Below are 15,594 nucleotides of genomic sequence, written 5' to 3'. Positions count from 1 at the left end.
TAGATCAGATGGGGCCTGGAACGTCCCTCCCTCTAATAGCCTGGCTCCGCCCCTGAGTCGTTGTTGACTGACTGGCCACCAACTTCCGGAGAAACTTTAAGGGGGTGAAAAAAACAAAAACAAACATGCATTGACCCTGCTGTTTTATATCAGTGCAGAGTGAACATCACACACACACACACACACACACACACACCCTGATACTGCTGTCAAAGCACGCTGCTGCACTGATGTGCTCACACACACACACACACACACACACTTCCCCTCCTTCCTGCATCATAGCCCGCTGTTCCCATCATCACACGTTCACGTAATACTCCCGTGAACAAGCTGACTTGTTAGAAATGCTCGAGGAGCTTAAACCGCTCTGATAGCGCGCGCGCTGGCTGCAACACCAAAAATCGGTGGAATCATCCAGAGAAAAGTGAAACCGCACCAGGGAAATAATCCCAAATTAAGACACGGCGAGTGGATTATTCACCAATTGCCTGTTGACTTCACTGAAGGTACGTGCACGCAGTTTATTTTGTTGTTGTTGTTGGTTTTTTAATCACATTTTTGCAAACCATAAACGCGTGAAGTGACGGAATCTCTCTCCGGGATGAAAGTGTGTCCTCTCTGACCACATTTGTCACAAGTCATGTTTGTTTCGAAAAACTTTTACACATTTTCACAGACATTTGCTCGTGGGATTTCCGACGACCCGCATATATGCGATATATCCGCGCATGCAGCTGCATCCTCAGTCCAAACCTGGAGGATGAGGATGAGGATGATGCGCAAATAATCTGCTGCCTTATTGTGAACTGTCAAACTGAAGCGTCCGCTCATTATGGTGACTGCTGACTTCATTCACAACGTTTACACTCGTCATTCATGAAAGTGTCATGTAGACAAAGCCAGTGGAAGGAAAGAAGAGGGAGAAGAAGAAGAAGAAGAAGAAGAGTAAAGCGCGCTCCAGGTTTACATAAGAAGGCTCTTGTTGCACTCAGACTGCAGCACTTCTTGAGTTCACAGTCTCACAGTCTCGCGGTGTCCCTGCCTCCTTTGTCGTTATTTGTCATCATTTCACAACCAACAAGCTTGTGATCACAGTACCCACTTAATTGCTGATGCCTAAACCCACACACACACACTGGTTTCCATGACTTCAGAAGACATTGCATTGTCACATTACATTATTTATTTCCTGGAGACTTACTTTAACCTTAACCACATTACTACTAATCCTAATCCTAACCTTAACCTAATCTTAAAACATGTCCTCACCTTAAAATATAGTCATTTACATTGTTAGGACTTGATTTCTTTTGTCCCCATAATGTGACTGTGTATACAGATACAGGTCCCCACAACGTAAGGAATACCAGGTGCACACACACACATTACAAATCATAACCAGTTAATCCCAATTATACCCGAACCTTAATCTAAGCCTTAAAACATGTCTTCACCTTAAATTGCAGTCATTTACATTATTAGGACTGGATTTTTGTCCCCATAAGGAAGACAAGTCCCCATAATGTGACTGTGTGTAAACAGATATGGTCCCTACAACATAGGAACACACACACACACAGGTTAGCACAGCTATCCTTGTAAGGCCCTTCCGTTGACTTGACATTGATTTTTACAAAGCCTAACCTTAACATAACCAGTTCATCTCAATTACCCCTTGAACTTAATCTAATCATAATTCACATTTTAGCCGTAAACCTAACCAGTTCCAGGACCAGGTTTTGGTCTCTCACGACTACACACACACTTGGTGCTCGTCCCCTTCATGAAACAAACGAGGAGGACAGATCAGATTTCATTTGATCCGCTGCCCAAATAGATTTTTGATGGAATCACGGTCCACCACATAGGGAGCTGATCATATTTTATATAAACTGTGCACAAACAAAGTTTGTTGTGAGGGACTGGAGGACACGCAAGACAACAGACAACAGAAACAGGCTCTTCTGTTTAAACAGTTCTTTATTTGTGTGTCTTTTCTTTAGATTGAGATGATTCTGATTTACTTTAAGTCCAAACTTTAAAAAGTAAAATCATTGAAGAACATACAGAGATAAGATCTGTCTTGCTGCTGCTTTACTTTTAACAAGTTTATGATTTATACATTTCTAGTAGTTGCTGAGAATAAAAATCTTTTATTTAGGCACCAAACTTCATACTGCATCGGCTGTGTTACCCTTCTTTATTCAGTTGCTGAGAGATTACAGGATCACAGCTTGATGTGGTGAAATAATAATCCCAGAAATCTCTACCTGTCCTTGTTTTTGTCTTTGTGTTTTGTCTATTTTCTCGACGTCGATGCGCGTCGTGTATTTCTGTGGACTTTTGGGGAAAGTGTTGAGCGGTTGTGTCGCCGACTGCGTGGCCGTGATGTCACGACGAGGACGACTTGTGTTATAAGTCACAGTTTGAATGGGCAGTGGTTCTCTCTGCCCTCTCTCTATCCTCTAAACCTCAAATGTGAGGTTTGGAGGATAAAAGATTGTCAGGAGGACCCCGCCCAGAAAAAAAAATCCTAATCCCCCCTATTTTAAACTGAGTTTGCTGCAATGCCACTCATGACTGGAGACACGGGGAAAAAGCAGCAGCTAAATCTCATGTATTATTTAATTCAGTATGCTGTAATAGAATAAAAAAAAACAGCATGTATGAAAACAGAACGTACATGGGTATTTGTGCACGTCAAATTTTTGGTTTTATATTCTCTGAATCCCAGATAAGGAAACTGAGTCGCATGAAGTGGCGGTGGTCTTTGTCGATGAGCGTGCAGGGAGCTATTCTGTACAGACAGTGCCATGGTGCATACTGTAGAACTTGGTCGCCATGGCAACAAAACAACATCAGAAGGAAACTGGTTAGATGATGAGCCAGTGATGCCTAAAGAGATGAATGGTAGACGCCGCGCATCACACAGCCAAGCACAAAAGCTGGCGCGATTCATAATAATCAAAATATTCTTCACCTCTGGACGAGTCGGAGGAAGGAAAAAAAAAAACCCACACGTCTGTTTTGCTTCCGTTCAATTGGGAATAAATGTCGTTGAAATCTGAAAGCGGTCTTAGTGCTCACAACTCGCTTTAAGTGACAGTTAGGTCTTAAATGAGGCATTACAGGATTCAGGATCTGGCTCACACATGCTCTCACTACCATCTGCCCCCTATCACCAAGCCTCTTCCTTTGAAGAGTGTCGACTGTGGCCAGATCCACAGCTCTCGCTGGCCTGCTGCCACCATATCTGACTTTAATCGACAAACACGGGCTCCAAAATAGCAGTCGGAAATTATTTATTTGATTACAGGCCCCTTGTAAGTCGTCACATGACAAAAACACGGCACACAGGCCCGTGGTTTCTTTTTAAAAAATCTATCTGAGGCAGAGGAAAATATCTTTTTTAACCTGAATTTCATAGACAATCTTCTCATGGAGCCGGACGTATTTGTTGTATCGACCGCTGTGAGTTTTTAAAACATGGTGCAGATTTGCAGGCGAATGCGGGATTGTACGGCCTTGATACCGAGCACTTGTAATCCTCGTCAGTGTCGTTCTGCCACAGCAGGAAAAGTGTGAAGATAAATCATCTATTTTTATTCAATTTAGAATAAATGAATGACTCAACTCTTGTTTGTCTATAATGCCTTTTGTAGGTTCTCACACTTCATATCTAATCTATTTTGATTTGAGGTTATCTAATTTAATCTAGGACTATTGGTTATTGTTGAGGGGTAGGGGTTATGAAGCTTGTAATCTGAAGATTCTAATCTCAAAAATATGCCTGTCTTGCCATTAGATGACCTTTTCTGAATGGACACTGAACGGCTTGTGTTGCGTTGTAATCCACCCCCCCATCCCCTTTTGTTGCAGGGCTAAAATCCTGTTTTCTTGTGTCCCTGCCCTGTTGGCAGCCATGTTTTCAGTGAGAGCGAGTGTTTGTGTCTCAGCCTGTGGCGCCACCTCATACAAGCACATTTGAGAAAACCTACTTAATGTATGTATATTATTTATCTGCCCATTCCTCCTGTTCTCATGACATGTCACATGTTATAGGAGTCAGAGCCGGCCCAAGGCATATAAGTGAAGTAAGCATCTGCTGCCACCCCAATAGTGTAGTGGAGACATAAAAACATTTCAGCATAGGCTGTTAAAGAAATCTAAATAGTGTTTATGGTAAGTTATTTAAACCAAAATCACTCAACTGGGCCACTTTTGTGATTTTACTGCCCTCTAGAGTTTGTTTGGTGTAAATATCACAATGTATAGTGTTCCATTTATATCAATAATAGTCAAGCACTAGCTACTCCGAGGTGGTGGAAGAGGCCCCCATTCAGCTTAGGGCCCCATAAAGGCTTGGGCCGGCCCTGTTGGGATGTTGTTTTAAGGAAAGTTAATCAAATTTGGTACAAATGCTCAAATTCTGAAGGAGGGACTGATACTATTTTGGTGGTCAAAGGTCAACTTAAGTGCAAACACAGTTTTCTATAACCTCTGTATACACACAAATGCTCCCTCACTCAGTTAGACTTTATTTTCAGATGAAGGATGCAGATAATGTGACATGATTATGTCTATTCACGCAGACGGAACAGCATCCGAAAACACCCAAACATTTATTTAGGCCCTGCAGCTTCACCTTAGGAGGAGGAGGAGAGTTGAGATTGTGACTGTGTGTAGTTCTTGTAACGCTGACTGTGGTTGGCAGACACATACAGCTGCTGTGCGATAGCTCCATTTTTCTTTAAAGATTTACAGGAGCTGTTGCCATTTTCCGCGGGGGTAATGTTGCTCCTGTCACCGCCAGCTCTGTCTTCCATAACTTCCCACAAATATATAATGTGAAGTGCAACTGATTCAAACCCAGTCACCAGACGATGTTGCCACTGTACGCGCGAGCTTACCAACCAACATTATTAACATTATTTCTGTTTACAGTGGCGCTTTTGGTTCAAGTGGAAGAAATCAAAGTGATAATTCCTTCATTGCATCAACATCCTTTCCACATTTTAAGGTTAAAATACGCCGCAATCGTGTCCCCCGTAACAACAAAAGCAAAAACACGGGCAGCGCTTGACCTGGTCTCGAACTGTGGTTTGTTTCCTCGTGTACGTGCTCTCGTAGACGTGAGCACAATTTGCCAAAAAACATACATTCGCATGGCTTGCAGAAAAGTAAAAAAAGCATCTTTTTTACTTTTCTGGGACACCGGGCTGACTGAATTTGAACCCTTGAACCTCAGGGCAGTTTTTGCAAAGTGCTCTCACTGCAGATTCTCTCTCCTCGTCCTGTCTTGGTCTCATAAGCCATGAAAAAAACCTATTTCCACTATCAGTTTTTATTTTTTTCCATTAAATGATGCAGACAAAATGAAAACGTAATGATGCAGTTTATTTCTGTTGTTTGTTAATCGGGGGTTAATGCGTCGTGCATTTCATTTATGCCACTGGAAACTTGATCAAACTTGAGATTTGAAATGTGTTAATGAAACGCAACAGCTTTGCCTCTTTTCTTTAATTCCCCTCGGGGACGCAGTCACAGTGAAGTTTTTGTCAACGCCACGCGTCGCCGAGGCTGTCATTGCCATTAATGAAGAACACTTTCATTCAGAGGACGGAGATAAAAGAAGTCTGATTCAGCAAAGTCAAGTGCCTCCTATATCTGTTTCTTCTTCTTCTTCTCTTTTCTTCTTCTGGAGCCTTTCATCTCCATGATTGCCTTGAAAAGCAGGAAAAACAAGCATGCAAAAAACAAAACCACATTCTGCCTCACTTGTCACAGTGTGTGTTTCGTGTTTGGTGCAGTGTGAGCTTCCATAAACAGGTGTAGAGATCTGTCATTCATTTTTAAAGTGATGATCACTCGAAACAGCTTTTTCCTATATTTAAAATGTAAAATATTGTTTGTTTTTGTGAAAATCTCGTGGTCACAGTGAAAGAAAGAGACCCATCTTTCTGAGTTTGGTAAATAACATGATAATTATAGATTTGACTGAACAAAATAAGGAAAATGTGTGTTAGAGCTGCAGCTAACGGTTATGTTCATAATCGATTCGTCTGTCGATTGTTTTCTCCGTCATAAAACGTCAGAAAACCGGTGTTCGGTGTGGAAATGATGACGTTCTTGAATGTCTTGTTTTTGTCCACAAATCAAAATGATTCACTTTTAATGATTTCTTTATCCAGAGCAAAGAAATGAAGACAATATTCATATTTTAGAAGCTTAAACAATCGTAAATCTTGTTTTAATCATGAAACCAATTATCAAAATAGTTGTCAATGCATTTAGTAATCGATTAATAATGGATTCATTGTTTCAGCTCTAATGTGTTTACTTGCAGCCATTGATCCCGTGCGCGCGTCACTGTAACGCACCGGTGTGAACTCAGGTCAGAGCCTGAATTAATGGAGAGTCTGAATGGCTTCCTTGCAGGATTCAGGCAGATGGGGTGATTTAGCTGAAGTGTATCACCCGAGTGCTCAAAGTGCTCCAGACTAATTGAACCCACATCCCTCGTCTTTTAGACAAGGAAGAGGCAAAAAGACATTGTGTATGCAGCGTTTTGATCGGGGGGGGGGAAACAGAGATATGGTTTGGTCGGAGTAAAAAAGACGGTTTCTGCGTTTGTGTTCACGGCCACCCTGTTCTTAACTCACCCAGAGGAAACGTTCTCCATTATTTTCCATTTCTTTACTTAAAAAAACAAAAAAAAACAGCCCTGAGTAAAACCATTATCAGGCACGGACTTACTTGGGTTCAATGGAAGACGCACGGCCCCTTTGGCTAATTGAGATGACCTCAAAATGGGCTTAGGTGCTTTATCACATAAAGTAGTGATGACTTTAAAAAAAAAAAAAGTTATTTTAGTGTCATACAACACACTTGATGAATGAGTGCAATTAAAATCTAATCATAAAACAGTGCTTTTTACAAACAGATGTGAGCTTTAGGGCAAGCGTACGTTTAAAGATGCAACAACAACAACAACTAAATCACCTCCAAGTTATGTAGGGCTGCAGCTAACGATTCTTTTCATAATCGATTCATCTGTCGATTATTCCCTCGATTAATCGAGTACCAGAAAATGTTGAAAATAGCCCTTATGGTTTCATCCTGTAATCTGTTATTATGATAATATTGACAGAACACCAGTGTCATCATCAGGCAAAAAATAAAATGTTATTTCACTCTCACCAGCTTTAAAAACAGTGACAAAACTCAAAAAAGTATCAGTGCATAAAACATTAAATGAAACAAAATACTGTATATACAGATGAAAATGCACGTCATATAAGTTTTCCCCCTCTTCATAGAAGGTCATTTAACCCCCGTCTGTATCGACTGAAGGAGCTCATGCACACCGAAAACTTCATGGATTATTTCTTTCCTCATCAAAGACCGACAAGATCCATGAAGTCACTGTCAATGAAGAGGCTGAAACGGAGGCCCTGCTCTTTTTATTCATTCATTCATTTATTTATTTATTTATTTATTTATGACAACCAACCAATTTAAATAATGTAACGCGTTTTTTTTTTCTTTCCCATATCAGCTACACAGATCTGTGGAGACACGGATCACAGAGTAATGAGTCCCCTCGTGGACAGTTGCATGCTTGAAGGACTCCCTCTTGATTTGACTCTATCATGTCTTTTCCAAAGCTGCGATAACCAACGAGCTTCACGTGAACGCGCGTTGACATTCGGCTCCACGTTTGCGCGTGCTTTGTTGCCGATGCAGATTTCACCTGACGCTATTATCTGGGGGTAGAAATCTCGCCTCTGATCGGGTCTCGACTGAGACTCCAGACATCACCTCAGTCAGAATCTCTCTCTCTCTCTACTCCCACTCTCTTCTGTGCTGGCTGCCATTTCTGCTGGAAGTTGTGCCAAGAAAAAAAAAAGAAGAGGGAAAAAAGAAGTCTGTTTTTCATACAAGCATCCCATGTCACATTGCTGCTGTGGTGGAATTACACTCTTCAGTGCAGCCGAAGTTTAAGAACGGTACACCTGGTTTGTTAACTGCAAAACAACCTGTTGTTTATGAGTGTAGTCAGATAGTCTACTGTAACACCAGAATGCTCGTTGCTGAGAGCAACACGTCAGAGCAAATTATCCAGTGTTAGATCATCCTGCGTCTATGGTGAGAATGAAAAAGCGTTTTGTAGCCCCGGCTCTGAAATTGGCACATGAACGTGTTACAGGACGTCATGTTGGTGAATTTCATTTAATAGGCTTTTCGTTCTCTGCTGCGAGAGATTCTGTGCACTGCACTTGTGAAATGTATTTTCAACCGCGTGACCCCGGCGAGCGGCGCGACTGCTCGTACGTTAACCCTTCAGTGCTCACACGGCGCGGAGCTGTGCCGCAGGTGCACGCGTGGTGATGCACAACTCCTTATGTGGACATCCTGGGGGGGGTGTGTTTATAGGTCACACATTCAGGCTTCTCATGTGTTGTTGAGTCAAAGTTATGGTTTATTTTATATCAATCACTGTGCAGAAGTCACACAAATCTTTTTGTTCATAAAAATGAGCCAATTGAACTTTGAACTGTGACGTATTTCACAAATTTCACAAATTCAATCCAATTTTAAACAATTTCGAGTACTTTTTTGCTCAGGTGTGTTTGTATAGCTCTATAAATCACTATAAATAGTTGACGACTCATTTACTTATTGATTAATACTCGATTAATCAATAAGTAAATGAGTCGTCAACTATTTTGATGCATCGGTGCATCGGTTTGAAGCTTTTTTCATGATTAAAGCAAGATTTCTGATTCAGTTTCAGCTTCTTAAATGTGAATATTTAGTTTATTTTGCTCCATTTAACAAAGAAATCATTTACACTGCATCATTTTTGGTGTGTGGACAAAACAAGACATTCAAGAACATCATCATTTCCAGGTTTGACAAACACTGATCAACGTCTTTTAACGTTTTCTATCATCTTAAGGACCAAACGATTACTCGATTAATCGAGAAAATAATCAACAGATTCATCGATTATGAAAATAATAGTTAGCATATCATTCTTATAGCCTCTGTATATGCTGTACGTTAAAACAATGCTCTGTGTTCTAAGGGTTACCACAGAATCCATCCCTAATTTAAATAGAAATCAAGGAGAACTACTGTGTTGATGAATTTCTCAAGAGATAAATAAGAAAACATGCCGTCGTACAGGGTTTTGTGTTGAATTAATTGTTTTTAAAATGTCACTGTTGCATAAACACACACTTTTTATCTCTCTCTCTTTATGTGTGTGTGTGTGTATGGGCCTGTCAGCGTCGCTGGGAGCTACTGCGCCGGTCGTTATACAGTAACTGCAGGTCGTTCCAGTTTTCAGCCCAAATTAAAAACACAGCGTCTGGAGTGAGATGATCAACTATCGAAACAAAAAAAAAAAAACCAAACATTAAAAACCGTGGAGGTGATAAATAAATAATAAACAGCTGCAGTGTGGCGGGGGTCAGGGGAAAAAAAAAGAAGCAGATAGATGAATAATGCGAGTGCTGCTGCAGTAGTACAGGCGCTGACTCACTGCAGAGAGAGAGAGTGGCAGCCTGACAGAGCTCAGTGAAGATCACGCTCAGTGTTTGTTCTCGTGGAATTTGACATTTTTGTTGACTTGTTTCTGACGATTTTGCTCACATGTAGATGTACTTGACATGAGAGGCACAGATTATTTCTCTGTAAAGCAACATTTGTTGGCGCTCACTCGATTCTCTAAATAATTCTGTGTAACATTGTGTGTGTGTTTGTGTGTGTGTGTGTTGTGGGCAGGTTGTGTTGTGGCAGGAGCTGCCATGCCATTTGGTTGTCTGACACTCGGGGAGAAGAAGGATTACAACAATCCCTCAGAGGTGACCGACAAATATGACCTCGGACAGATTGTTAAAGCGTGAGTACATCGGTGTCGTCTCCGTTTGTGCGTCGTTCGAAGACACCCAGGGTTCACAACGTGACGGGTTCTCTCCTCTCTTTTGCAGAGAGGAGTTTTGTGAGATTTTCCGGGCCAAGGATAGGAACACCTTGAAAATGTACACCTGTAAAAAGTTCCACAAAAAGGACGGGAGGAAAGTGAGGAAAGCTGCCAAGAATGAGATAATGATCTTAAAGATGTGAGTGAAGGTTTTATCTCCTCGTTAGAACATTTTTACACGCCCGAGGCAGTGTCTCGGCGCTGGGAGTGTAATCACCAGTGATCAGCGGAATTTCTGAAACTCCACGTCGAGTACAAAGCAACGTGTAAAATACCCTCTGAGTTTTCTCCTTTTTTAGTAACAATAACACAACAGATGTTAAGACTCACAGCAGAGTGCACTTCCGCCTATTCACAGAGTCTCTCTGTGTGAGCCACACACACTTGAATTGGGTGACATGTTCTTTTATTATAATATATTAATATTAATATATATATGTAACCATTTTTTACTCAAAGAAATGTCTGTTTGGTAAATGTACTGAGACTCCTTCATTTGTGTGTAGTATTTTTCCCTAATACTAATGTAAGTGACAGATAGAAGGAGGTGACAGAGATCGTTGTTGGAAGTTGAGCTGATTTGTCCTTTAATTTGCTTAAAATGTTAAAAAATAACTGGATATTTCACTGTAGGAGATTGATAGATTAAAAGAAAAGAAAAGTTTGGTTCTGTTTTGTGTAATTACAATAGTGAGCAACATTTTTGCCCCACATTAAGTAAGTTGTAAAATGACTTTTGGCAGCAATGATTACTAAGAATTAAACACATTATATCACTGCTGTTTATTCCCCATTAGCTGTTGCCTAACAGTGACTACTCTTCTACTACTCTTAAGTATGTGAATCAACTGTCCAAATCGGCTTTTTAAGCTTCTTTTCCCCCCTCTTTCTGTTATTCTCTGTCCTGTTTTCCTGCTTTTTAAAGGGTAAAACATCACAACATCCTTCAGCTGGTCGACACGTTCGAAACCAAGAAAGAGTACTTCCTTTTTCTGGAGCTGTGAGTATCGACTAGTGTACTTTCCTGACATATTTCTGCATATTCAACATTTGCATATGTTTAATGTGGGTGTCCTGTCCGTCAGTGCTACGGGCAGAGAGGTCTTTGACTGGATCTTAGATCAGGGCTATTACTCGGAGAGGGACACAAGCAATGTTATGAGGCAGGTGTTGGAAGCTGTCGCTTACCTGCACTCCCTGAAAATTGTCCACAGAAATCTGAAGGTACGTTACAATGCTGACACCTAGTGGGAAGCAGCCGCACTGTCCCTCACATACCATTCTGTATTTTTGGTTGTGTTCCAATGCCTTTCTTTCTTTCTTTCTTTCTTTCTTTCTTTCTTTCTTTGTGCACACAGTTGGAGAACTTGGTGTACTTTAATCGTCTGAAGCACTCCAAAATTGTTATCAGTGACTTTCAGCTGGCAAAACTGGAAAATGGACTCATTAAGGATCCGTGTGGAACTCCAGAATATCTTGGTATGACAGTGAAGCACACACACACACACACACACATAGACAAATGTGTTTTTGTTAAATAGGTTTGTTTGATAGGTTTGTGACTGCGTGCGTGGCGGGGGAAACAAATCTTGCTGCAGCTTATGTTGTCGGGGTAAATGAGTCTCGTTTGTGTCCTCAGCTCCGGAGGTGGTTGGCAGGCAGCGATATGGACGACCCGTGGACTGTTGGGCCATCGGCGTCATCATGTACATCCTGTAAGCGCACTGCACTTTTCATCACAGTTGTGCCGTTTTCTCATTTGAATTTACATGATTGCTTTTTTGCAGGTGCACCCACGGTAATAATACAACATACGACTCCTTCTATGGTGTGTTTACAGGTCACATATTCAGGCTTTTTATGTGTTGTTGAGTCAAAGTTATGATTCATTTTATCCGGCATTTTTAGTAGTGATATAAAGTAGCAATAATTGTGCAGAAGTCACAAAATAGAGTATTTTTCACATTCTTATAACCTCTGTATATACTGTATGTTTAATCATAGTAATGATCTAAGGGTTAAATGTACAGTATATACAGAGGCTAAAATGTGTAATATTTTTAGTAGTGAAATAAAGTAGCAATAATTGTGCAGAAGTCACAAAATAGAGTATTTTTCATGTTCTTATAACCTCTGTATATACTGCATGTTTAATCGTAGTAATGTTCGAAGGGTTAAATGTACAGTATATACAGAGGCTAAAATGTGTTTCACTACTTAGGCAAAGTGATGAATAAAACCACCAACTATACAAACACACCTGAGCAAAAGGTACACAAAATGTTTAAAATAGATTGAATTTGTGAAATTTGTGAAACACGTCACAGTTCAAAGGTCACTTGGCTCGTTTTTATGAACAAAAAGAAAAGAAAAACGCCCTATTTTGTGACGTCTGAACAATTGTTGCTACTTTATATCGCGACTAAAAATGCGATATAAAATGAATCATAACTTTGACTCAACAACGAACATTTTTTAAAGACTGAATATGTGACCTATAAGCACACACGCCCATGATGTCCATATAAGGAGTTGTGTCTTATTCCCATGGCAAATTACCATGAATGCACCTGTGGCACGGTGCACTAAGGGTGAAACATAGTAATGGAAAAATCAGCCAAAATGCCACAAAATTGTCCTTTTCTCCACAGTCTGTCTGGAAACCCTCCGTTCTATGACGATGCCGAAGAAGACGACTCTGACAATCGTGACAAAAACCTTTTTCTGAAGATTTTGTCTGGGGACTATGAATTTGATTCACCATACTGGGATGATATCTCAGATTCTGGTAAGAGACTATGTCAATCAAAGGCACGTTTGTACTGATGTAACTGTATTTACACAGATCACAGTTATTACAAAAACGCAAGGTCACTGTTGATGTTTTTCCAGCCAAAACCTTAGTGGCATCTTTGATGGAAGTGGATCAAGACCAGCGGCTGACTGCACAGGAAGCTATAGCCCATGAATGGTAAAAAAGAAAAGAAAATACCATTTATCAAAACATGCTGGGAATGGTACCACCAATACAGCGGTTATTAATCACGCCGTATACGTGCCACAAATCTAATAATACGCTGGAAAATGTTTTCTTTATTCCTTCTCTTAGGATTTCTGGAAACGCTGCCTCAGACAAGAACATAAAGGATGGTGTTTGTGCACAGATAGAGAAGAACTTTGCCAAAGCTAAGTGGAAGGTATTGCTTCTCATAGATCTTATTTCTGCCCCTATATCGTTATTTATTATGTGTATCTGTTCTGTTCAGTGTCAGGACTGCAGTGCAGAGTTTATTTGAAATGGTCTGGATTTTTTAATCCCCTCCTAATGAAATCTATTATAGATTTCCCTATAATTAACCACGCTTTTATGCTGAAAAATATAAAAATAAAAATCGGATTGAATTTTGGAAATTTGGAAGTTCACTTGGCTCCTTTTTAGGAACAAAAAGAAAAGGAAAACGCCCTAATTTTGTGACTTCTGCACAATTATTGCCACTTTATATCATTACTAAAAATGTGATGTAAAATGAATCATAATTTTGACTCAACAACACATAAGAAGACGGAAAAACGCATTTTTTAAAGACTGAATATGTGACCTATAAACACACCCCCCCAGGATGTCCATATAAGGAGTTGTGTATTATTCCCATGAATGCCCCTGCGGCACAGATCACGTGAGCACTAAGGGTTAAAACAGTTTTTCATTCTACAGTTTTTCATTCTACACGTTAGTCTTGTATGTAAATGTCTATATCTGTTTGAATCCCTCACAGAAAGCTGTCCGAGTGACCACCCTCATGAAGAGACTGAGAGCGTCTGAGCAGGGTGAACCTGGGGCAGGGGCTGCAGCCGACCCCAACACACCGGGTGGCGCTCCCGCCGATACCCCCGCGAGCAAGAGCGACGGCGTCGGCGCCAGCATAAAGGCTGCTCTCAGCGAAAAGGCTCCTGAAACACAGACTGCCACCATCACCACGCTCACCCTGCCCAGTGCAGCGCGACAGGACGAGCAGCCGCAGACGAGGTGCAACGGCGATGTTGCCCAAATGTTGCCACAGAGAAAGGGCGAGTAGACGTCAGGTCGGGGTAGAAAGAAGAAGAGGACCCTTGCCATCCGAGAAGCACACGTGCAGTACAGCCATAACTTTGGCATGATGATACCATATCTGTGATGTTTGGCTATCCCCAGTTTGCAGAATAATTTCACGCCCATGCATTTCATCCCTTTTCGACCTTCTGTACTGGTCAGTCTATTGAGTAGTGTTCTCTAGTCTCCCCTTGTTATTTTATGTACAAGTCCCTTTAAAGATAGTTGCAAAGTAGCTCTTCTGTTCCCCCTTTTCCTTAAGACTGTAAAAAAAAACCTGTGTAATTTAGTGAAATCTCCCATCTTTACTCATCCAGCTCATTGTATATACTGTAGATGTGTTTGTCCGTTCGGAAAAAAAAATAGCTAGTTTTTAGCCGCAGAACTTAACAATTCTGAGTTCATGTCTTGTGACTTAAAATTATGAGTTGAAAGAGTTTTGTAAATTTATCAAGATTAATTTCAAGAGATAAAACAAGTATATGTAAAGACGTTTTAGAGACCATACCTCAAATTAGGATACAGGGAGTTACAAGTTTTGTCATGTCTTTCTTGAACAGATCATTTGATTTAAAGGAGACTATTCTGAAGAGTTCCTTAAATATTTAGACACAATTCACGATTCGACGCCCTGAAAAGACATCTCCCGGTTTATTTTCAGCGCAGTGTAACTTTAGACAACTTAGAATTTTAAGGCACGAAGAAAGTCTATTTTTAAGTTAAAGTGCCTTAATATTTGTTGCTGTAGTGTTTTAAAAGAAAACTTGATGATAACTGCTTAGTTCTTTCTTTTTGATACGTTTTAGCCATTTTCCTTTGCCTCCTCCTTGTTTAGTCTGACGCTGTTGTACTGAAGCTTGTATTCTGTCCACTTCACACTTCATTTAAAAAACACAGAAAACTAGGTTTAGAGCATTTCCTATGTGGAGTGATGTTTTTAGCTGTTATTGTGTTGTCACTTGTAACCAGTAAATAAATACAGAGTTTATTGCCGAGTCCCTATACTGTACTGCTATGTATATTTGCATTGTATACATGTGTATTTTTTTATTTACATGTGTATTTAGCAACATTTAGCTGAGCTAATGGGTTGCTTCAGCGCTTGTGAATGAATAAAATGAGCAATACTAATGTTGCTGAAACGGGTGTTTTTTCCCCCCCCTCAGGCTGTCCTTCATTAAGCGCTTTAATGTTTTCACTTAGTGCGCGCCTACATTTTCAATATTTAAAAATAGAAAACATTGTGCTTTTCATAATGAATAATTTGGGAGACATTATTCGAGTGCTCAGCCAATTTCACAGTAGAACGCAAAAACAATAACATGAACAGTTTTGTTGTCAGTTAAGTGTAATGAGCAGCTCATTTATGCCACAACTAATGCGTCATAAACCTTAGTTGAATTAACATCATAATTCATTTAAATTACGACCAGATGTTAAGCACGTCTTAAGAGAGTGGCCCATAAGGAATTCTACTGTGATAAACTACAGCTCTTAACATGTTATATAC

At 40.4% G+C, this 15,594-nt stretch overlaps 1 protein-coding gene across 1 annotated transcript; it reads left to right on the top strand.

The window, feature by feature from the left end:
• The first annotated feature begins 298 nt into the window (after positions 1-298).
• Positions 299-15,215, top strand: camkva (CaM kinase-like vesicle-associated a). Its single transcript, XM_044023185.1, has 11 exons — positions 299-509; positions 9,796-9,913; positions 10,002-10,133; positions 10,920-10,994; positions 11,080-11,218; positions 11,353-11,473; positions 11,634-11,709; positions 12,646-12,782; positions 12,887-12,965; positions 13,104-13,191; positions 13,771-15,215. Exons 2-11 carry the CDS (start codon positions 9,819-9,821, stop codon positions 14,068-14,070), a joined length of 1,242 nt encoding a protein of 413 aa, XP_043879120.1. The 5' UTR covers positions 299-509; positions 9,796-9,818; the 3' UTR covers positions 14,071-15,215.
• The last annotated feature ends 379 nt before the right edge of the window (positions 15,216-15,594 follow it).

This window comes from Solea senegalensis, linkage group LG4, assembly GCF_019176455.1.
Source record: "Solea senegalensis isolate Sse05_10M linkage group LG4, IFAPA_SoseM_1, whole genome shotgun sequence".
Classification (NCBI taxonomy): Eukaryota; Metazoa; Chordata; class Actinopteri; order Pleuronectiformes; family Soleidae; genus Solea; species Solea senegalensis.
This window is presented reverse-complemented; position numbering and strand designations above follow the sequence as displayed.